This window comes from Lynx rufus, unplaced genomic scaffold (genome assembly GCF_022079265.1).
Source record: "Lynx rufus isolate CCGP_SWC_20201006 ecotype Redwood Valley unplaced genomic scaffold, mLynRuf1.p SCAF_9, whole genome shotgun sequence".
Lineage (NCBI taxonomy): Eukaryota > Metazoa > Chordata > Mammalia > Carnivora > Felidae > Lynx > Lynx rufus.
Genome location: NW_025814897.1, coordinates 109,624,576 through 109,647,876, shown reverse-complemented (window position 1 = coordinate 109,647,876; position 23,301 = coordinate 109,624,576). Strand labels below are relative to the sequence as shown.

General features: G+C 47.2%; 1 protein-coding gene across 4 annotated transcripts in view; it reads right to left on the bottom strand.

Moving 5' to 3' along the window:
* The window catches only part of PACS1 (phosphofurin acidic cluster sorting protein 1), a 155,726-nt gene that overhangs the window by 5,621 nt on the left and 126,804 nt on the right, over window positions 1-23,301 (bottom strand). For all 4 annotated transcript variants that reach the window (XM_047071024.1, XM_047071021.1, XM_047071022.1 and 1 more), the window contains exons 5-21: window positions 19,270-19,414; window positions 18,903-18,994; window positions 18,726-18,806; window positions 15,558-15,617; window positions 14,412-14,572; window positions 13,947-14,040; window positions 9,399-9,479; window positions 7,867-7,982; window positions 7,554-7,689; window positions 6,203-6,307; window positions 5,365-5,471; window positions 4,506-4,660; window positions 4,260-4,370; window positions 3,383-3,485; window positions 2,614-2,656; window positions 406-448; window positions 12-147 (exon numbers count right to left, since the gene is read on the bottom strand). In XM_047071024.1, coding sequence (XP_046926980.1) covers window positions 12-147; window positions 406-448; window positions 2,614-2,656; window positions 3,383-3,485; window positions 4,260-4,370; window positions 4,506-4,660; window positions 5,365-5,471; window positions 6,203-6,307; window positions 7,554-7,689; window positions 7,867-7,982; window positions 9,399-9,479; window positions 13,947-14,040; window positions 14,412-14,572; window positions 15,558-15,617; window positions 18,726-18,806; window positions 18,903-18,994; window positions 19,270-19,414 — 1,769 coding nt within the window. The remainder of the gene's footprint in view (window positions 1-11; window positions 148-405; window positions 449-2,613; window positions 2,657-3,382; window positions 3,486-4,259; window positions 4,371-4,505; window positions 4,661-5,364; window positions 5,472-6,202; window positions 6,308-7,553; window positions 7,690-7,866; window positions 7,983-9,398; window positions 9,480-13,946; window positions 14,041-14,411; window positions 14,573-15,557; window positions 15,618-18,725; window positions 18,807-18,902; window positions 18,995-19,269; window positions 19,415-23,301) is intronic.

The following is a 23,301-nucleotide window of genomic DNA, read 5'->3' as shown; positions in this document are numbered from 1 at the left end:
AAGAGCCTTACCCCACAATGGCGAGGGCACTGCTCATGGATGGGGACGAAGGAGGAGTGGCTGTGGTATCTCGGCTCAGGCCTGAGCTGGAAGGCGGTGATGTGGAGGGCACAGTAAGGCTGACCACAGGTGAGTCATCCCCATCACCTGTCAGGGGGACAAGCACAGGGGGACAGCCAAGGGGTCAAGGTACCCCTCTGTCTCAGCTGTAGCTGAGCTTTTAACACCTCCCCACCACCCCCTGCCGCCGCTTCACCCAGGAAGTGAAGGTGGCCACAGTTTTCCTGCTCAAATTCTGACTTAACCTTAGGAGCCCCCAAATCTTCACCTTCTGGCCTGCTGGACTAGAGATGAGCCTAGAAGGCATCACCTCACTTCACAGAAGCAAAAGAATCCCAGCCTCACCTGCAGTAGAGGGAGAATCTTCAACCAGACCCACCTTCACCACCTGAGAGAAAGAAGAGATACCACATTAAGTCCTCTCACTAAAGCTGGACACATTTTGATCCAGTTGGAAGCAGGTGTTTGGACACAACAGCCATTACTATATATTATTTGATCAGAGGCTTTTAAAATCTTTGCAAATCCAGAGCAGCCCAGATCTGTAAGATACGTGTAAAAGCCCAGTTCCAATGATGTGGGGGCACATGAGGCCTTGTGGCTCATCTCTAGGGAGGGCAAAAAGCCACCTTGAAGGCAGGAACCATTTCAGTATTCTGATCTCATTTCTTCTAAGATCACGTGGGTAGGAGGCCATTTTCCCATGTCAGAGAAGTAAAGAACCGCTCTGAGAAAGCTTAGTAAGACTGGGTGTTGCAGGGGAGGAGCTCTCTGAAAGCCTGCCTGTTGCACCAAGCAGGGGAACATGCTGATGTGCTGACACCAGCTTCCTCCTTTCCAGATCTGTTGGAATCTGGAACAATATGGCTAAGGAGGTGATCCCAGGCACCTTCCTGCCCCTTTCCTGCCTCAAGGAAGTGGTATTAATTTCAGCTTCCCAAAGGATTTTAGATTTCTCATAGAGAATTCTGGGAAGGACAGAGGGGGCCCTCCAGCGGCCAGCAAAGGGCACAGCTAGAAACAGACTAAATGTTACAGCTGTGACTTCAAGTGACAGGTGAATTCCTGTGAAGTAGCAGGCCAAGGGCCTAGCACCCGGCAGAGGTGCAGCAGAGCTGAGAGGTCACAGAAGCTGCACCCTGGGGACTGACAGGGAGTGGAGATAACGTGCAAATGGTCCCGTCATGGCTACTTAGAACACAGTGCTGCTATTCACTGAAGCTTGTCCCAAATTCTCTATGCATCCTTATTTTAGGTATCGGAAAGCAACATACCGACACTCTGAACTTCCTGGACACAACTCCCTTGCTCCCCTGGCATTATATGAGGTTGCCAGTTCCTTTGTTGGTTTAAATTTTAAATTTTTAATATTTCTCTCTTGTCTGTGAGGCCAGAGTGTGCAGCAACCCATAGCTCCACAAAGATGTGTATCAAGCCATCAGCTTAGGCTACAGGCTGTGGTCTGGAGCCTCCAACATGGCAATGGAAGTAGCCCCAGTGGCTAACAGGAACTGAGTGGATCATTCAGACAGTAGGCTTTAGCAAGGCGCAAGAAAGGGCAACCGAATTTCTCCAGGCTCAGGGATCTCCCATGATCACTCAAGACATCCAGAGTCTGGGATGAGCAAAGAATAAGCCCTTCATCTGCTTATGTCCCCCTACCCAAAGCTAGGAGAGTATAGGAAAAGATACAAGCTGACTTGGAAGTGAAATTCAATTGTCTCATACATGGAAATCTGAATTTTCAGCCACGCTTTTGTGGAGTGCTTTGGCCCCACAGGGTGTCAGCTCTGTCACCTCTGGGGTCCCTTTCTTGGTTGGTCTCTGCCTTATGGCCGAGCTACTGCCAAATGAAACAAAGGCCAGTGCCACCTGACATCAGGGATATTTGAGACATTTCCCTTTTATTTTCAAAATCAATGAACTCATCTAGAGATTCTCCTTTGACTAAATAGGAAGGGAAAGGAGGGATCCTTCTTTTCAGTGGTACATTTGACCCTGAAGACAGAAATACCTACTTCTTGGACTTCTCTTCAGAATATCATCTATCATTATTTCATTTCTGAGGCAGCCTTCTTTTCCCTGGAGACTGCAGAACCTATGCTCTGGATGTCCCTCCCTAGGCCAAGGCACCAGGTTCTGGGCTTGGTGTAATAAATATGAGGATACTAGTGATGATCTGGGGTAGCCCATGATTCAGGAAAAAAGGATACTGAAAGGAACAGCTCAGTACATGTTCCAGCCCAGGGTTTCTCCACTTTGGCATTATTGACATTGGGGCCAGATTAATCTGTTTGGCGGGGCTGGGGAGCTGTCTGGTGCACTGTAGGAAGTTTAGCGGCATCCCTGGTCTCTACACACTGGATGCCACTAGCACCCCAATTTCCAGCTGTGACAGCCAAAAATGTCTCCGGGCGTGGCCAGATGTCCCCTCGGGGCAGAATCACCTCTGGATGAGAACTACTGTCTAGATGAATCTTTTATTTGTGTATGTGTATGTGGGGAGGCCAGGAGAATGGATGGGGTACAGAGGAGTGGGGAGTCAGTACTCACGCCAATGAAGGGGATAAACTTCTGATAGGAGTCTTCATCAGGGCTGTTGGGAGAGAAAGAAAAGCTTTATAGTTAGTGGGTGATACTGCATGGAGAGCTGGGGATACAAGCTTTTGATATTTAAAAAAAATTTTTTTTTCAACGTTTATTCATTTTTGAGAGACAGAGAGAAACAGAATACAAGCCGGGGAGGGGCAGAGAGAGAGAGAGAGAGAGAGAGAGAGAGAGGGAGGGAAGGAGGGAGGGAGGGAGGAGAATCTGAAGCAGGCTCCAGGCTCCGAGCTCTCAGCACAGAGCCTGATGTGGGGCTCGAACCCACGAACCGTGAAATCCTGACCTGAACCGAAGTCAGATGCTTAACTGACTGAGCCACCCAGGTGCCCCAGCATTTGATATTTTATTGTGGCTTCAAGGGAGTCCAGACACTACATGACACTTTCCATCATGTCTCAGGATGGCAGAGGAGCCAAAGATAGAGGCAAAAGATCTGATTCTGCATACTTCACCACCTGCTCCCACGTGCGGATTTCAGCCCCTAGGATGGGCTTCTCTTATGCTAAGGGGGCATCTATTTGGGTGGGGAGGCCCAGGACAAGGATGGCGGGGCCTGGATGGAAGGCGGTAAAAACATTGCCTCTCATGTTCTCTTGAGTTGCTACAAAGAGAAACAGGTGGGGAGAAGGAAAATACAGAAAAGCAAAGAAAACTCAAGATTTAGCTAGCTCACCCACCCTAGCAGTTTCAAGAAATCCCCCGAAGTGAAACTTACAACTTATGCCTGCAGGTCAGCATGGCTTCAGCTACGGGGAGCTGGTGTGTGACACCTGCCCCACTGACATACTGCATGACCCGCCCGACCACGTCCAGTTGCTCTGCAGAAAAGACAAGAGATAACTGCCGGTTTATTTCAGCAGGCAAACCTGAAAACCTTCTGAGAGATCCCCTTGTTGAGACCCATCAGAAGACCCTCGGAGTTGAGGGAGAGAAAGGGTTCTAAAGATCCTCTGGTTTTGAATATAAGGAACGAAGAACCAAAGCGCTGTTCTCTCCCTTCCGATCTCCGTTTGCAGTTCCTCAAAGCTCCGCTCTCCTCCAGGCTAATCGTGCTCACGCTTCTATTTTGTTCATGCCAATCTCGTAACCTAGAGGGACTCCTCCACTCTACCAATCTGTGCCTATCACTTCCTTCAAGGTCTGGCGACACATTTGCTACTCCTCAGCCTTGCAGAACTCAAGCTCACTCTAAGCGCTGCCACTTTTACTCTGTATTTCAGAGAAAAGACGTGGTCAGCACAGTGTTATTAGCTTATAAACAGATTGCTTAGTAACTCTTCTCTGTTTCTTATGCTTGATTTCTACAACTAGAAATGTCCTCCTCATCACCTCCTCGTGGCCCTCCTTATTTCTAGATGCATAGGAGCACAGCAAACAGCAGAGCTTAAAAATGTCCAGAGTGAAGCGGGACTGCACATAATGGGCCTCCTCCTACTAAATACTTACTGCGAAAATAAACATGCAAAGGGATTGGGAGTGCTAGAACCATAGGAAGGAAAAAAAGTAAGCTCTCTTGGCCCCTCCTTTGGCCAAGACTGGCCCTCCATGAACCGGGTGGCATTTTGCCTCAATCCCTCACAAACGGCCATTACCTGACACTGGGGGCTCCGAGCGACTGAAGAGGTCTCTCCAGCCAGAATCAAGGAAGTTACTGCTGTATCTACTGTCGACTGAGCCCAAGTATTTGGCCACAGGGTGAGAACCTAGGAGATGGAAACCAGAGAAGGTAAAGTGGTTAAGGGACAAAATACGGCCTGGCCTTTGAGCTCCCTAACTGTCCCTTCTTAGGGCCCAGCCCCAACATGCTGCTTCAGGAGTGAAATCTACTCCATTTTTACCAAGGGGAATGATGAGAAAGCGCATGTAGCCAAGCCAGTCGGAGGTCTTGCTGGCCAGCGACTTGACAAAGAACCGGAGGATGGAGCTCAGGTAACTCTGGCCTCCCACTGCTGCCACCTTCACCGGCCTCGGCATGGAGGAGTTGCAGTTGCAGCTGGGGAGCAAGGGAAGAGTCACAACCACATTTAGGGGGTTCACCAGCATCCTACTCGGACAAAGGTCCCAAGCTTTGACTTCACTTGATTCCACAACCCACAGAGGGAAAATAAGCCAATAAACAAAATAATACACAGAGAGGCAATGAACTACAGTGCTTTTGCAATAAGGAGAGAAACCTAGGATCAGAGAGGCAGGTGACTGTCTAGAAGGAAGAAAGAATTAGCTTAGGCTAATGGGAGACAATCTGGCAGTGCTGCCAGGGGTCAGCGGTGGGCATGAGCCCAGATGCCTGGAGGACCTGCGGTTCTCATTCCCATTGGCGGGGACTCTGGGCCCCTCTGGGGAGGTCCTGACTCTGGATGCCAAGTATCGTGGCACAGTTAGAGGGATGAGAGTAAAAGGCCTTTGTAAAACCCTGGTTTTCTCCCTGGTCTTCTTCGTCCTGGGTTTAAGGAGAAGATGTGGCAGGTCAAGAGTACAAGTTGGGAGGCAGGGAGAGCAGGAGAATGACATTTTCACACCCTGACCTCTGGGGCCAGCAGGGACAACAGAGCACCGTGGCCCGCCACTGTAAACCACACGGCGACTGAGGAGTTTTGGGCTGGTGAGGCAGGGCACTCCTGTCACTGCTTAGAAGTCAGGGTGGGAGGATGAAGTCAGAGGGAGCCCCAAAGGGCAGGAGACAAGCAGAGCCCTTACTAGCGCTGAATACGGGTGAGCAAGGCAGACAGCACGGCCTGGACCTCCACGGTGGAGCAGGTACACACGACAGGCTTCCGTTGGTCCTGGAGCAGCTCTGCCACGTACTGGGGGGCAGGGAGGGAAAGGGCAGGGACACAGGTGAGTCCACGCAGCAAGAACGCAGCTCCCCCACAGGTACCAAGGAGCAGGCTAGGCCCAGCTTGAGTGGCAGGGCCCGTCCTCTGTCCTTGAGATCAAAGCCGGGCAAAGGTCAGGTCTCTGGCTGCCAGTGAAGAGAAGGTGGGGCTAGACCCCATATAGACATGCTAACCAGGAAATGTGGGAAGGTTAAGGAATCTTTAGATTCTCATGTTGCCTCTGTAGCGTATGTTCCGGGTGTCAGGGCCACTAGGAAAGAGGGATTCTGGCGCCAGGATCTACCCGGGGGCAGGGGGCAGTGGTGACTGGGGGCCAGAGGGTATTGCTCTGCCTCTTCTGAATTGCCTTCCTGGGAACTAGGGCAACCTCTGGCATTTTATAGCACTTTGTACCTTTCAAGATACCTGTATTCTGTTATGCTGACAGAAAAACCACACACGACCACCCTGGAAGGAAGGCAGGACCAGTAATACTATCACTTTTCTACAGATGAGGAAGCTGAGGTACAAAAAGTTAGTGACGTGAGGTCCCACAGGCCGGAAAATGACAGAACTGGGACAGGAGCCTAGAACTACAGGCTGAGTTCAGTCAGGGAAGAGGGGCCTGAGACATGGGGATCATTTTCCTGTTTCTCCACGTCCTGCCTCTTGCTCCCCAGAACCTCTCCTCCCCAGCCCTGTCATCTTTAGTGCTTTACCTGGCCCTGCCAGTCCGCAGTGTTGACAAGGATGACATTTTCCGGGAGAGCTGCATCTGATACCAGGATCTGATTCAGTTGGTCATATACAACCTTTCTTGGAATCTGCAGGGACAAATGTGCCTGTCAGGTAGTCCCCAGGGAGCGTGAGGGGAGAGCAGGGTGCACTAGGGTAGAGAATCTCTGGGGCAGGGGTATTCAGGGAGAATACAGGGAGACACTGGGAATTTCTGGAGGAGACCCAGTATCCCACTGGCCAGAGCAAAATAGAAAGGACAAGGATAAAGAGTAAGCAGAGAGTCCTCAGAGAACACACTCAGACACCAGGAACAAAGCCCCAGCAGTAGTCCTGACGGAGGAGGGGGAGGGCAGACTAAGCTAGAAACACGATCAGCATGCCCTGAAGGGTAATGATGCAGCCGAAGTACCAGGAGAGGAGGAGGGCGGTAACAGTTACCAGGTGCTCACAGAAACGAAATTGAGGGCAATGGGGAGAGAACCAAGGAGAGCGGCAGTGGGTACTGTGTGGGGAGCCCCACTGTCACAGGGAACAAAAGGTACTTCAGGAACAGTGATTAGCAAGGAGGACGACACCTGACACCTCGCCCCAGGCACAGGCTATTCTGGTCTCCAGTTCATTTTCAGCTATGCAATAGCGGCAAACTCAGGAAGCCACGTTGACACAAACTTTTCTCTTGGTGCTATTTATCAGGTAAGCGAACGGGCTTGCTGTTAGCTCTGGAGGAAGTGTAGTTGTGTGAGGTGCCAGTTTAGAAAGGTTCCTTCCCCAAGCCCCGATACCACTGGCCTTCAGAAAGAGAAAATAATTCCTGAGGTGTGGTTTCTTCTGCTTCTATTCCAGCCTACTCTTGGGTCTTTTAATCAAAATATTTTAATATTGTTGATTTGCCAGCCTGAAATCACATTAACCGGCCCATAGTAGTACGAAGGGTATCTGAGTCCAGGTGGGTGATGTCCAATGAGATACTGACGGTTGCTGTCCTCTAGAATAACTGATTCACCACACAATCTCTAGACTGAGGTCTGATGGAGGCAGAACAAATCAGGTGTGGAACTGCCACTTGGGGGTGATGGCAGGCTGTGACAATGCTGGCATTTCCTGCTCCCTCCTCCGCTCCCTGCAGATCAGCACCGAAGCCAATTCCGCACTAGTAGTAAGTAACACATATGTTAGACTTCTCTGATTTAGATCTGTCTTCAAGACTTTTATTCAGAACATTCCACAGTATTCCCTCTTTTCTCTCTACCTAACTGCCCAAGGAAGATGACAGAACAGAAGCCAAGGTCTAGGGATGCTCAGAGGGCCCTGGCCTTGAGAGGGAGGGGGTACCTGCGTGCTGTGGCCCAAGTCGGGGGACCTCTCACTGTCGGAGCTGTTGGTTCTCTCACTCAGGGGCTTGGAGAGCTGCCGCTCCTTCAGGGGTGTGCTCCGCTTCTGCCGGGGTGTGTGTACCCCATCCACTTTGCTGCCAGAGATGTGGAAAGGAGGTAGTTAAATAGCCCCCGTGACCCCAAAGCCATTATCAGCCACTCTTCCCCCGCCCATGAGCCTATGCTAACTATGGTCACAAGCCTCACACCATCTGCTTGGTTTCCTTAATTCTACCCTCCCTGTTATAGGATTTTCTTCCAATCTCGAGTACCTGGGAGAAGCAGAACCTTGGAGATCTGCTTTGCTGGACTTCATGGGAGTTTTGACCTTCTCTGGCACAACCAGACTTGTGCTCATATCTCCAAACATGTCCTGGTCAGTAATTTCCTGCCAGGGAGGAAAGGAAACAGCGAGGGTTACTTCCCCCTCAGTGACCACCCAGGAGCCTGGAGAGTCTCACAACGAGGGTCAGTCTCTCGCTCTCTTTTCCTAGAAGCACACGGTTCTGCACCTATCTCTCCAATGAGGAAGTTTACTGTTTAATTTAATGCAGTGTACCCACTCTGCTGGGTACTGTCTCTTGCTACTCGATCTGTCCTCTGCATTTATGAACTATTATTTGTCAACACACAAACCTGGGCTGATGATCTGGCTTCTTTAGGTGGGGAGGAGAATTTTAATCGTGACATGACATGATTAGAATTTCTTTTTCTTTCCTTCCTTCCCCTCCTCCTTTCCTCCCTCCCTCTCCCCCTCCCCTCTCTGTTTCTTGGAATTTCATTTTGAAATGACCACTGCAGTATAGACCACAGTCGGGCAAGAGTGGAAGCTGGGTTTTCAGATTACTGGTGAACTATAAAGTGCAAGTGTATAGTAAGCTTTAAATTAACCTTGCATCAAGTCTAATGTTTGGTTATTCACCGGATCTTTGATGTAGCATTATTTACTATAGGAAACAGAAGCCTAAGGTAATTCTTCCCTGGACTCCATCAACTACCAGGTCTCACTGTGAGGCAAATGCATAGGACACCCCCGAGTGATACCTGGTAAAGTTCTCTGCTCCCTCCCACCCACTGTGTCCAGCCTCCGGTCCCACTGGAAGAACTTCAGTCTATTCTGAGAGGCCCAGCTCAGATGTCCCCCTCCAGTCAGAATCACTTGTCCTTCCCTGAGCCTCCACAGAACCTCAGGTGTGCATAGCTTGGCTCTCCTCCTGGAGGGCGGTGCCTTGATGGCAGAGGCCTTGGTGTTCTCACCTTCACATCTTTAAGCTACATGCTTAGCACATGTAGTTACCCAGTAAGTATGTGTGGAGCCAGTGTATAAATTGGGCACTCCAAGCGATACATTCCATTTCTCTAGGGCTTGGCTCGCCCTCCTGGGCAGCTCCAGTCTCTTAGGGGAAGGACTTGACCAGTAACCACTTGGAGATTTAACATGTAGGCTGCCTGCTCACACTAAAAGCAACTCTGGAGGAAGGGATGGCTTTTCAGGGGAAGATACTGGTTGTCATCTCGCAGAAGTAAATAAGGATGACAGATAGTGAGAAATTATCCAAATTAGCATTTAATCAGATCTAATAAAAGAGCAGAATGGGGACATTTCTGGTTTGCTAATTTGGGGAATGACCTGGTCTCCAGGGTAGGTTATATTCCATGGGTAAGGATTCCAGGAGAAAGAGAACACAGAACGTTCACAAGTCCACAGATGCAGGCAAAATTCCCAGGGAGGTCTTGAAGGTCTTTTGGCTTTATTTCTAAAGGCACAAAACCTAAGTTACACGGGAGACTGAGCTGCACATACCAGAGTGTCTGTTTCAGTCAAGCTGTCATCTTGATTTTTAATCCAAGCAGATTTGACTTTTTCTAGAGCAGCCAATTCCATCTGCAAAAATTAGAATAATTAGTCATCACCATCCAAATAACTACCATTCTAACTGGTTCTCTTGGTCCCTCAGAAGCTTAAAATGCTTCCACTTAATTTGAAGATCTCATCAAAATCTTTGGAATTTCCATCTTCTAAGAAGTGTGTTTGGTGAAAACTAAGTGTCAGAAGGATCAGCTATTCTGTCATCATTAGCACATCAGTAGCACAGTGCAACTCAGAGCCCAGCAACTCTGATCTCTCGGACTCTCACAAGATGTCACAGGGAAGAGAAGATCAGCGTTTAGATGACTTTGTATGGGCCCCGCAAGGCCTCTAACTCTGGGGACAGTAAATGCCCTCGGAGGACATCCGGGGCCTCTTCTGCTTCTCAGAAGTTGCTGGGAAGGAAAATCTTACAGTTCAGGTCTTTGACTTTGAGACTAAAGACATCCACGGTAGCCAAATTTATTTTGCTTGGTAGAAACATCTACAGACCCCTCAAGATAAATGAATATACTAAGCAAAACACACCCAATGCTACGCCATTTAGGTGTGAATTAATTCTCCCTCTGTCCCCAACTCTTATTAGCGTTTTTCATACACATTAAAAATTTACTTTGTAAATAACTGACACACAGAACTATATTTTTCGTATTTGCTAACATTGTTTCTGGCTGTGCAGATGTCTACGTAAAAGTCACAAGAGTTTGGGCGTTGTTGTGGGTCTTAGATGTAGGGAAGGTACTGGCCTTAGTGAATGTTTTTGGAAACCAGAGAGTTAGGAAAGATCAAAGATATCCTACCTTCTCCCAATCACTCAAATTCCTTCCTCTGAGTAAATTAAATAGTACTGAGAAACACTGGGCTTATAAATTCAAGGGGGTACTTGGAAAACTAATGAACAACTATAGCAAATGTAGGCCCTGTGTCATATTCTATCTACACCATATGGTTTCTCTACCTCAGCCCTGCTGACATTTTGGCCAGATCCTTCTTTGTTGTGGGGGATGTGTCCTGTGCATAGCAGGATGTTAAACAGCATCCCTGGCCTCTACCCTCTAAGTGCCAGCAGCAGCACCCCCAACCCCTCAAGTTGTGACAATCAAAACTGTCTCTAGTCGTTGCCAGCGCCAAATGTTCCTTGAGAAGGAGGCAAAAACCACCCCTGGTTGGGAGGCACTGCTCTAAACCATCTGCAAGACTAACCAACATACTTTAACTAGACCTTGTGACCCCAAATCTTGAGATGGTTTGGCTCAGAACCAAACATAATAGTTTGCCTCAGATTGCAAGCTAGTTCATTACATTGTCTATATGAAGAACCAATGTTAACAGAGTCCAGAATCATGGGAAAGTCCTGGTTAGATTTAAGACTAAAGATGATTTCACTCAGTTTTGGATTTCAGTATCACAAATGAATTAAACACATTTAAAGAGAATGAACTGGGGCAATAACACCATTCTGCTGAAGGGTTTTAAAGTAGCATGTCAAGCCCTGGGACAAGTACAGAATTGTTTCCATGGTGAAGCTGCAACAACCTTCACTTGGCCTGGGGTTAAAGGGAACCTGCTGGCTATTCACGGACTCTTCTAGATGTTCCAAGCAGTCCCACTAGGAGCAAACTCCCAATTCTCCAAATTTCTGTTTTTGCTCCTATAAATACGAAGGGCTTTTCTCACCCCAGAACCCTGGAACACAGCCGTGCAGCAGCTGTGTCTAATTGGATAGCACTGGAGGCAGATGCTACCAGTCCAAAGTACTGTGCCCATGGGGCAATGCTGGTGCTACAGGGAGGGTACATGCTCCTGTGAGGGGGGCAGAGTGGGGAAGTATTTAGGCTCTCATTTGTATGAAGTACTAGTCTCTAACACCGTTATTTACAGTGCAATGGAAATAGCAACTTTTAGCAGCAGGAAGTCTCGGCTGAAAGGCTGTATCTCTCGACCTCCCTGACTGAAGCACTGTCAGGGTCTATTGTTATTAGCCTGGAAAACCAAATTCTGCTGCTACTGCGTACTCAAGTCCTGGGAAAGCTAACAACTGTAATAATTTGTATCAGCAGAAATTCCTTCTGGTTTTAGTGATACACTGAATCCTCTGAAACTGGGGAACAAAAAAGAATATTAAGAAAAACAAATAACAATGCTAGGAAATCAGAAAGAGAGGATAAAAGTTGGGCAGCATGTGCATACCTGCCTACATATGCGTAATCTCAGTATTTTTTTTCCTACTATATTTGGAGCTTCCCTGTAAAAGCATGGCCTTGCTATGTATTTCCCCAAGTGCCTTTCATACTAAAGGATCCCAGAGCTCTACATCCACATCAAGACATATGGAGCTCTTCAAAACAGAAATATCACAGAGAATCAGCAAAGCAAGTTTGAAATCTGGCCAACGGAGCCAGAGTTTGAAGGACTCACTAAAAAGACATCGACATTCTAACAATTTCAGGAGACCAGAACCGAAATGGTTCTGAGACTATAACAAGAACAGCAACAGCAGCCTCCGTTTACTGCTTTTACTGCATATTTCCCATGTGGTAGGCCAACACATCTATCCAGCGAGCACACGCCAGAGGATTTACCTGCATTCTCTCATGGTATCTTCACACTGCCCCACAAGGCATGTGCCTTTTGCAGGTACTCTGTAGACGAGGAAACCAAGGCCTGGCAACTGCCCCAGATCACACAGTCAGTGGAATGACGGAGTCAAGATTCAAACTCAGAGGTCTGACTCCAGAACACATGCTCTCAACTTCAGTCCCCCCCGCCCCCCCCGCCCAGAGAAAAGTTCTGCTTAGATAAGGGCCCTTAGGCCATCATATCGTGAAGACTGATACTCAGTTGACTTTTGAGCTAATTGAGCTAATTTTGAGCTAATTAGAGTTAGCTATGCTAACTCTAAGGCACCTGAGGCTCAGAGGATCAGTGGTTCTTCTCTCTAAACTGTGTCAGCCATACAACTGGGACTGAAGTAGAACTTACAGACAAGTTCTATCAACCAAGAAACCCCTTCATTAGTATAAAATAATGTATTGATGTGATAACAACAATCCCTACCATTTATTGAGAATTCATTATATGTTAGGTGTTATGCTTAGTGTTTTGGGGGCATTATCTCAGTTAATAATTGCATTTTGTTACAGTATTCCTTGTTCCGCATTCCTAGGACACTATGAAACAGTTCTCCTTTGGCCAGGTGCCGGTTTTCTCTCTAGAAGGGTCATCCCTTGTATTCATATTTGAGATGGAATCTGGCTGTAGTGGCCAATGATCTGTCCATGTGGACACTGACCATTCAGGAGGGCCGTTTAGAAAGCCCATGAGAGAGAGCAGCTACAAGCCACAGAAATAGTAAGGTGAGGCCTCCTCAGCTCCAGATCAGAGTGCAAGGTCTTCAAATGGCATGCCAGAGGCTTCTCTGTGGACGGATTCTCCTTGTGGGCTGCAGTTTTCCACCCCACATGTCTTCAGTAATGCCACCTGCTGCCACTGTTCTAGGGCCAGACAGTGCCGGCTGTGCCTTCACTGGGAAGAGGGATGAGATGGGAGACAGCCCCACCTGGTGGCAGCAAGCAGTAAGGCAGCCCAAGAGCTGACCCATGAGCGGCCACAGGGTCTGCACACACCTGGGACGGATGGCAGCCCTTCCACAGACACAGTACTTTTCAGGGGATGGAGTACCTCACATATCATTTCTTCACAATTAATACCTATTCACAAGGTGAGTTTTGTATGCCCTCTGTTGAAGTGGAGCGAACAGAACTTAAAGGACTCAGTTTCTTAGATCTAAAGAAAAGACACTGGGCTTGCAACAGCACACCGTAAACGACACTAAAATCATGCACAACATCTTCCCTTTAGCTGTAAATGAGAACAGCTTCGTAGGGCCTGAGGTAGATACAGCATCAACCCAGGCTCCAACCCCTGATCCACTGCTAGGGGAACCTTCCCAAGTAGGAACAGAGCATGGTCCAGGGTGATGCTGGCCTCCCGTGGTGCTACAGCAGACAAACTTTTTCCTTTCGGTCATCAGGCAAAATGGAAATCTACCTGCTAAATTCCTAATTCTTTGAGGGCACTGCCCCCCTCTAGGAATAAAGCCTATGTAAGTGGGCTTCCTGCCTCTTTACGTTCTTTACCTAGGCTGGAAAGCAGAACTGCTTAACATTGGCAGGATGCCACACTCCCAGCTACCATGTTACAGATGTCGAGAGAGAAATCTGAGGCGCTGTGTGTTCTGGGAAGGAAGGCTCCAAGTCGTGGTAGGAACTGACCAAAAAAGAACACCCAAACAGCCACGGCAATGCCCACAAAGAACCAAGCTCCCAGCTAGGACTCTGATGAGGACACCCAAGGTCGACACAAGATAAGACTGCTCTTCTAAGGTCACAAAACGAGCCAAGAGCAGAGTGCTCAGAGTGTTAAGCCCCAACACTCCCCTGGTCCCTCTCCCCAACCCCCATATCCGTCGGTCTTGCTCACAGGGCTGGTGGTGTCTTTGCTGAGGCTACCCTTGCTGTTGAGGCTGCCAATCTCCGTCTGTGAGCTGGACTGCGACATCCCCTCAAAGAAGGGCCTGCGGCAAAGAAGCACAGCCAGGGTCAGTGGCCACCGGGGCCCGGAGCAGCAGCCTGTGGAAGGTTGGGCAGCGATGCGGTGTTCAAGAAAGATCAACAACCCGGGCTTGAAGGATGCCCGCTGAGGAAGGACACAGCAGAGTGGACAAGGAGGGCCTGGACCGAAGGACTTCAGGAAAGTCCTATCAGGACTTTTGCCAGCTAGAGGCAAAAACAGTGATCCTTATCCAGACAGCTGGAGGTTCAACAGGGTGAGGAGCCAAACTCCCTGGTAATGGAGGGGAAGTGAGGGAGGGGGCCTAGGAGACTGTGCTGGCTTAGGAAGGAGATATGCAGGGAGACAATTCGATAGAAGAGGTTTGGGCCTCACTTGAGCTTGGGCTTTGGAGTGCTAAGGATGCTCTCCGTCTCTTCCATTTCAGGGCCACTGTCGCTGGGATTGTACATCTCCAGACTATCATACAGTTCATCCAAGTCCTCTTCCACCTCTCGTATCTGCTCTCGGGATACGTGTTCCAGCCCGAAGCCTACCTGTGGGGGACAAAAAGCTTTGAGTTTGGGGTTACCTCTATTAACAACTATGGTAGATGCATAACTCTTTCCTCCTGGAGAGGTACCAACTGGCCTCCTTAACTAGTCGTCCTTAAGGGGCAATGCCATAGCTTCGCATGCATCGGGGTAAACTTAGTGTCCTTTCTGTGATCTAATCCTGAGAGCAGGGATGTGGTGAGGCCACCTTTCCCTCTCAGTGCCTCCCTACCACTCCACACTATGGGCCTGGCATGAGAAGAAAAGTACAAGTGCTAATGTACTTCTGCCAAAGCATGGGCACAAGAAAACCCAGAGGACTGTGACTCTGTGCAGGCCGGTTCTATTTTCCAGGAGCCCACAGAAGGACAAAGACACCTCAAGACAATTTTCTTCCCCATCTCTTTCCAGTCCATTCAGAAGAGAAGCCTGTGAAAACTGGCACCAGGCCGGTCAGAGCCCAGGGAGGACACGGCATCTCTAGTTTTTATTTTAAGTTTATTTATTTATTTTGAGAGAGAGAGTGCAAGCATAAGTGGGGGAGGGGCAGATAGAGAATCCCGAGCAGGCTCCCACACTGACAGTGCAGAGCCCAACGTGGGGCTCAATCCCACAAACTAGAGCTGACCACTGAGGACGCCCCTACCTCACAGGCTGTTGCTCACAATGTTCCCCGTCCAATAGGAGGGAAAATTCAACAACAACAACTAGATTTGTTACTGGCACCCCATAGCAGAGGCGTGGTATTAAACAACAGTTGAGTATAACCATGCTACCCTTGCTTCCAGGTACCGTGAAACTTTGGGTGCTACATGGAAAGCTTTCCTTTCTCTTTTCAAGTAGCTTAAAGCCCTTCTTTAGCTATGTTCTCACTTGGGGGTCCTGCAATCCTGACTCCTAGTGGCAGGAAAGAGCACACCCCAGGAATGACGGTGAAACTCAGGGGATTCTTCTACTCACCATCAACCTCGGGAGTAAGGGGTCGTACCTCATCTGAAACTTTAAACCGCTTCAGGAGGGCCACAAACTTCTGTTTGATGTTAGGTTGCTGTAGGGACAAATTGCACAATAATTCTCAAACAATACCCATTTGTGGACTGATCAAGTGAAGTCAACAGAGTGATCCAGAGCCCGCTTTTGTAAAGAGCTGTGGGAGGACACGAAGACGGGAAGACAGTTTCTCCCCTCTGGCACATAAAACCCACCAGGGAAGCAGGCATGAGCATTTAATGCTGGGGCAGTTCCCAGGGCTGTGGGCATAGATGGAAGGAGGGCTCATCTCTCCCTAGGGCCCTCCACCACCCACACATCTCCAGCTCATCCATTTCTCCAGTCCTTCAGATCCATGGTGCTGCTTGGTGATTTCCACCTGCATATACAGGCACCTCAAACCCAGCATTTCCAAGAATTCATCACCTTCTCCCTGTGTTCCTATCCAGGGTACCATTATCCCCCACTGATTGTAGGAGTCTGAACCTCGAGTCTCTCCCCTCCCCTTTCTCCTCACAGCCGAGTGTTCACTAACTCCTATGTTCTTTTTCATCTGTAATACCACTGCTTTCCTCAAGGCCTTTTTGTCCCCACAACTCTGTGGGATCACCGCAATGGCCTTTGACCGACACTCCCCCAACCCTCACGCTCCCGGCCAGTTTCCAGTCTTGTTCTCTCCAGAGTCCATAGTGATTATCACAAATGCAAATCTAATGTTACTCTGTCTGAAGGCTGCTCTGCCGGTCTCTAACCTCACATCACCAACCAACACCCCACACCACCATTCAAGTGGAAACTGCTTATAGTTCTGTAAGGAATGGCATGCTGCTGTACCCCTCTGGGCCTTTACACACGGTACCTTCTGCCCTGACTAAACATTCTCCCCCAATCCACTTGGCGAATCTCTGTTTATCCTTAGAAACCCATCTCTCTGCATCCGGTCTGTGAAGCTCTCTTGGCACTTCTGCTCAGAGTCGGTCACTTTCCCCTTAGTGCCATCGCTGTCCCTTACACCAAACTCTATCTTCTAGCCCCTACTCTACTATGTCGCAGCCACTTGTTTAGACGTCGTTTGTGTCTAGACACTGTGACCTCCTTGATGGTATGGACGAGCCCTTTCCTATCTCAATGTCTCAAACTCCAGGCACAGTGATGAGCTTGGGGTCTTAAGTACTTCCTGACTGAATGATAGACTTGCCACCTGGGGACGGAAGAGACTAACTTGCAAGTAAGGCTGAGCCAGGCCTTCAAGAAAAAGCAGGGGCTCCAAAGGTAGAAAGGGCATCCACAGCAGAGAAAAAACAAACAAACAGCAAGTCAATTAGTGTGTCTAGAACAAAGTATTCTTGGTAGGGAGAGAAGAATACATGTGTACAAAAGGAGACAGAAACTAAAGAACTGTTACTAAGTCTCTGGTAATCTGACTGGAAAGTGCCTGGAGCTAAAAAAAATAAAAAAAAATAAAAAAATAAAAACAAAGAACAACCTTTGAGGTAGAGGCTATTAATAGGAGCACTGAACTCTGGTCATATAACAGGGTAAAGCTGGTTCATAGGAGACCACAGGGAGAGGGGATTTATAAAGCTCCAGGAGGCATCCTATGGGAAGAAAGTAGGACTTCTCTTTGGTTACAGAGCAGGAAAAAGAAAAACTTAACAGAAGGAGGTACAACACAGAGTGATCCTCCAGTCTCTTCCCATTGTGAGTACAACGATACAAGATGTCTAAGGCTCTGGGGACATGCCTTATCCAGGTCATTTTGGAGTGCCAATCAAGGATTAGATACCTGAGGACAATGAAGCAGTTCTCACACTCTCTAGTCATTATTCAACGGGGGAAATCAAGACCATAGTCTTGAGAATTTACATTTAAGCCCAATGATACCTCAGGAGGCATGGAGATGACAGTGTTGTTTCATGGTGAATGCCAGGTTTAGATACAACACATCTGGAAGGTCTGGCCTACATTTAGTTCATTCCTGAAGGTGATAGGAATCTCTGTTCTTGGGGTCCCTAGGCTAGCTCTGTACTAGAGAATCAGGATGTGTCAGGAAAAATGAAACTGAGTTTCTAGCACTTTGACTCTCCCACACTTTAGCACAGGAACTCCAGAATCAGTCAAAGTTAACTTAGACCAAGAAACAGACTCTTAACTATAGCTATAGAATAAACTGCTGGTTACCAGTGGGAAGGTGGGTGGGGGATGGCTGAAATAGGTGAAGGGGATTAAGAGTACACTTATCATGATGAACTCTGAGTAATTTAGAGAATTGTTGAATTACCATGCTGTACACCTGAAACTAATGTAACAGTATGTTAACTATACTGGAAATTAAATTAAATTAAAAAAAAAAACAACCACCAAGGTTAACCTAGAAATCCAGGTATTAAGTGTCTCAGTCCAGGACTCTTAATTTCACCAAAATAGTGACTCTTGAGGAATCTTATGTAGGAGACACAATTCAAAGGCATTTGGCCTCTAAGGTTATGGATCCATTAAGGATCCAAATATATCCAATGTATATATATCCAGTGTGTGTGTGTGTGTATATGTGTGTGTGTGTGTGTGTGTGTGAGAGAGAGAGAGAGAGAGAGAGAGAGAGAGAGAGAGAGAGAGAGAGAGAGAATACCTGTATATCTATATCTGTATGTCTGTATCTCTCCAACTATATCCAATGGGATTAGACCTTACCAATTGCTTACAGTTCTAAGCACTAGCTTATTATTTCTGGGTTAAAATGATTAAAAATTTGATACCCCTGGAGAAGACTGGGTCTGTCTATGTGGCAGGCAGGACGTAATTTGAAGTAACCTCCTTGAGAGGGAACATGGGGTGTCTGAGGTGTTCTGCTTCTCGATAAAGCATTTTCTGCTCTAAAGTCTAAAACAGGGTTTCTCAACCTATTTTCTATCCTGACATAACCTGAAAAATATAACACACTCCCATAAGTAACACTGCTTCTCTACAACAGTGACTTTTAATTAGGTAGTGGTGGGGGTGGGGTGGGGTGGGGGAGGAGGAGGAGATAGAGGGGTATACCAGAACCTTCAGGGAATGGCCATGTGCAGATTTTTAAAAAGACTCCAGGAGGTTTCAATATACCACTCTCATCCTACCTCCAAATGGAAAATCTCAGGTAAACATTCCCCAGACCTTCGAGGCTCACCCTTGTGATGGCAGAGGTTGAGGTTAGTTTCCTCCGGGTCTTCTTTACTTTCCGTAGATCCTCATCTTCATAAAACAGGTCCTAAGTGGGGAAAGGCATGGAATGAAGTTAGGAAACCCCAGGAGGGTCTGGAATTATTTCTCGAGACACTACATGTGAGGGGCTGTGGAAAGTTACCTGCCCGTGCAATGGATCATCACTGCCTTCCTGTTCTGATGAGAAACTCTCCTCCTCTTCCTCAGAATAATTGTCAATATCAGGAGAACGATCTGGAAAGAGACACCTTAGTAAGACAACCTTGAAGTGTGAAGATCTGGCCTAAGAGAATTTGGTTGGCTGGAATCAGGGCTCTCGTCAGGCGGAAATAGGTCTGGGGGAGAGAGGGCCACAGCCATGGTAAGCCATGTTTTATTTTGAGGGATCTCTAAACTTCTCTTTCACAAGAACATTTTAGGCCCCATCAAGTTCAGCTTTCCCAGGATGGGGAACAGGTGATGGGCTTGTTCTTGACCCACAGGGCCTCCAGATACCACATACATCTTACCAGACAGCTTGGATTTGATTCCTTCATGGTCAATGGGCTGGCTGGACAGAGAGTAGATCTTTATTTCTGCCACAGGCACAGAGACATCCTTCACGTTACTGTGCAGGCCAAGCACCAGAGCGCCTTCATTAGGGTGCTGCATCACCTGAGACCACAGGGCAGTAATGCAAATGCCTTACTAGGGGAGGTGAGTTGTCCATTTTGATAAATCCAAATGGATGTGCAAGCCGATGGGAATGACATTCTGCTAATACATTTTCTTTCTCACTATCTTTCAAATCCAGGCCTACTTTTCTCCCATTGCCTTCAAACTCTTACTTGAAAATTATCTCTAGAAGTGCCAGTCACTGGTCAGGCCTTGTGCTTAAAAGAAAATCGAGGCTCGAGCCTGAAAATGATGGCTAATCTCTGGGACTACATTTTAGTTTTAGTCCTTGACAGAGAACTAGTTCTCCAGGCTGGGGCCGGCCTGCAGATGGTGATCACCTGTGTCTGGCAATGGGAAAAACGATCTATAGTACCTGAGAAAACACAGGTGGGGAAATATGGCATCCATAATACTTCACTCCCCATAGTCCCTCATACTGATTCAAAACCTGAAGAGGAAAGATAGATGGGCTGCCACGATCTCATATATTCTATTTATTAAGGTCACAAAAACTTTCCTATTTAATGTACTAAAGCACAGACATAAGTTTTTGTTTTTTTTTAAGTTTATTTATTTATTTTGAGAGAGAGAAAGAGTGAGTGAGCAGGGGAGGGGCAGAGAGAGAGAGAAAGAATCCCAAGCAGGCTTCATACCATCAGTACAGAGCCTGATGTGGGGCTCGAACTCATGAACTGTGAGATCATGATCTGAGCTGAAACCAAGGGCTGGGCGTTTAACTGACGGAGTCACCCAGATGCCCCCAGACCTAAGTTTTAAAACTGACTGTGGGGGCGCCTGGGTGGCGCAGTCGGTTAAGCGTCCGACTTCAGCCAGGTCACGATCTCGCGGTCCGTGAGTTCGAGCCCCGCGTCGGGCTCTGGGCTGATGGCTCGGAGCCTGGAGCCTGTTTCCGATTCTGTGTCTCCCTCTCTCTCTGCCCCTCCCCCGTTCATGCTCTGTCTCTCTCTGTCCCAAAAATAAATAAACGTTGAAAAAAAAAATTAAAAAAAAAAAAATTAAAAAAAACAAAAACTGACTGTGGGCCAGCTACACAGGAGCTGGGAGCATGGCAGCCGCAGAGCTCTGCACAGGGGGAAGATCCATGCCAGCCATGCAGGGTGTTTCATGAGAATGGAAGAATGGGAGGCCACTAGATCCTGACGTCATGCACGTCGTCAACTATTTCCAAACAGCAGGATTTGAGGAGCAAACTAGTGCTTTCTGGGAACAGGAAATTGATGGAAAATCCCTGCTACTGATGACAAGAAATGATGTACTGATAGGACTTCAGTTTTTAAAAGGGGGGCCTGCTCTCAAAATCTACCAGTATCGGGGTGCCTGGGTGGCTCAGTTGGTTGAGCGTCCGACTTCGGCTCAGGTCATGATCTTGCAGTCCGTGAGTTCGAGCCCCGCGTCGGGCTCTGTGCTGACAGCTCAGAGCCTGGAGCCTGTTTCAGATTCTGTGTCTTCTCTCTCTGACCCTCCCCCATTAATCCTCTGTCTCTCTCTCTCTCTCTCAAAAATAAATAAATGTTAAAAAAAATTAAAAAAAAAATAAACAAGAAAATCTACCAGTATCATGTAAAACCTCTGCTGACAAAGCATTTATTTTTAAAAAAAAAAATTTTTTTTTCAACGTTTATTTATTTTTGGGACAGAGAGAGACAGAGCATGAACGGGGGAGGGGCAGAGAGAGAGGGAGACACAGAATCGGAAATAGGCTCCAGGTTCTGAGCCATCAGCCCAGAGCCTGACGTGGGGCTCGAACTCACGGACCGCGAGATTGTGACCTGGCTGAAGTCGGACGCTCAACCGACTGCGCCACCCAGGCGCCCCACAAAGCATTTAAAGAACAACTCTTCATAGTACAAACTGGGGTCTTAGACCTCAAAAAACATACTGACATAATTTAGTTTCATGTGATAAAACTTAAAAAAAAATATTTGTTTATTTTTTGGATAGAGCGTGAGTGGGGTAGAGCAACAGAGAGAGAGAGAGAGAGAGAGCAAGAATCTCAAACAGGCTCCATGCTCAGTGAGAAGACTGATGCAGACCTTGATCCCACGACCCTGGGATCTGACCTGAGCCGAAATCAAGAGCTGGACGCTCAACTGACTGAGCCACCCAGGCACCCCTCATGTGATGAAACTTTGTAAACAGAATACATACATGTGTAGATGTGAAGAATTTCAGTCAAATGAAATGTCTTGGGCGAACTAGGCAATCCATCAGCTGACCTGAATTCAACCAGGAGGAACAAGGATAACTTGTGGACAGGATGGTTTTCCTTGTGGAGCTTGTCAAAGAGAGTCATCTTGGACATGACTGGACCTCCCTCCCCACTAAAGGGATTTTCTTCACAGACTGCTTTTCCAAAATCTTTGAAAAAGGATTGAATTGAATGATCTTTTGGTTTCAGATGTAGGGAGATTAAAAACAAGAAAACTTGGAAAGGGGAAAAAGAGAGACTGCTGTCTCCCTTGAATTCCTCTTTTTCTTAGAGCTTGTATTATTTGGATGGAATTGTTGACACTACTTTTTATAGAGGCTCCTCCACTTGACCTTATTAAGGTTTTTTTTTTTTTTAAAGTTCTTTTTAACATTTATTTATTTTTGAGAGACAGAGAGAGACAGAGCAGGAGTGGGGGAGGGTCAGAGACAGAGAGGGAGACACAGAATCTGAAACAGGCTCCAGGCTCTGAGCTGTCAGCACAGAGCCCGATGTGGGGCTTGAACTCACGAACCGCGAGATCATGACCTGAGCTGAAGTCGGACGCTCAACCGACAGAGCCACCCAGGCGCCCCAAGGTTTTGCTGGGCTATACTGTGATGTTTGAAATGAACATGCTTCATGGCCCCTACAGGTGGAACCTCTGAAAAGAGAAAATCTGTTGTGTCTTGGAGATATCCATCCATATTCAGCTTTTTTCACCGGGGATAATGGTATTTTCTGTATAGATTTACTCTCAAATTGGCTCTTTGTTTCCACGGAAGAAAACACTTTTTCACTTTATGGTTGGTATCTACACTAATTTTTTTCTGAAGGAATTTGCCAAAAGTTATAGATCCAAAAGCCTTGTTACTAGTATAAATATTTATAAATATATATTCTTCATGATGGTGTATTATTTTTTTGATTGCTCCGATGCTTTGATTTTTGATTTGAGAACCTGTTTTTTAGAACTTGAAAAAGCAGTCTTGCTACATCTCTGTTCAGAGACATTTGTTTGAATCTCCATGTATCAATGCCTTACTGAATTGGTGCTTTATCGTTGCAATAAAGCATTGCTTCAGTTTAAAATAAATAATAAAAAAATAAAATGTGGCCCCCCTTTTTTCCCCTTTGTCAGGGTTAAGAGGATTTATCTGGCACATAAGGGAACTACACAAATGAGCAAACATATTGAAGATAATGGGAGCCTGCTTTCATCCTGCTGGAGGAGGGAATCAGAACAATGGACAGGGGTAAGGCAAGCATAAGCCCAATGGTGTTGGGTTGGAATTGATTGGAATGTGTGAGCTCATGATCAGACAGACAGACAGACAGGGAAACAGGTATGACATGTGTGTGGTGTGTATGTATGTATGTATGTATGTATGAGAGCATAAGCACATATGCAGATACATTTCCTAGCTCTGTCTGTTCAGGGGGAGTAGAAGCAATGACACTCCAGCTAGGAAAATAACTCTTAATAGTCATGGAACCCATTTAGAAACCAATGGTTTCTAAATACTATTCTCCGCCAAAAGGAACCAGGACTCTTTGGAGAATCAGTTCACTCCAAGGCTGGGTCAGGGAAAGTACAAGATGCTATTTTGTACCAGAAAGTAAAGAAGTGTATAAAGAATGATGGCACATATCAAAAAAGATATAGGGACTAGCT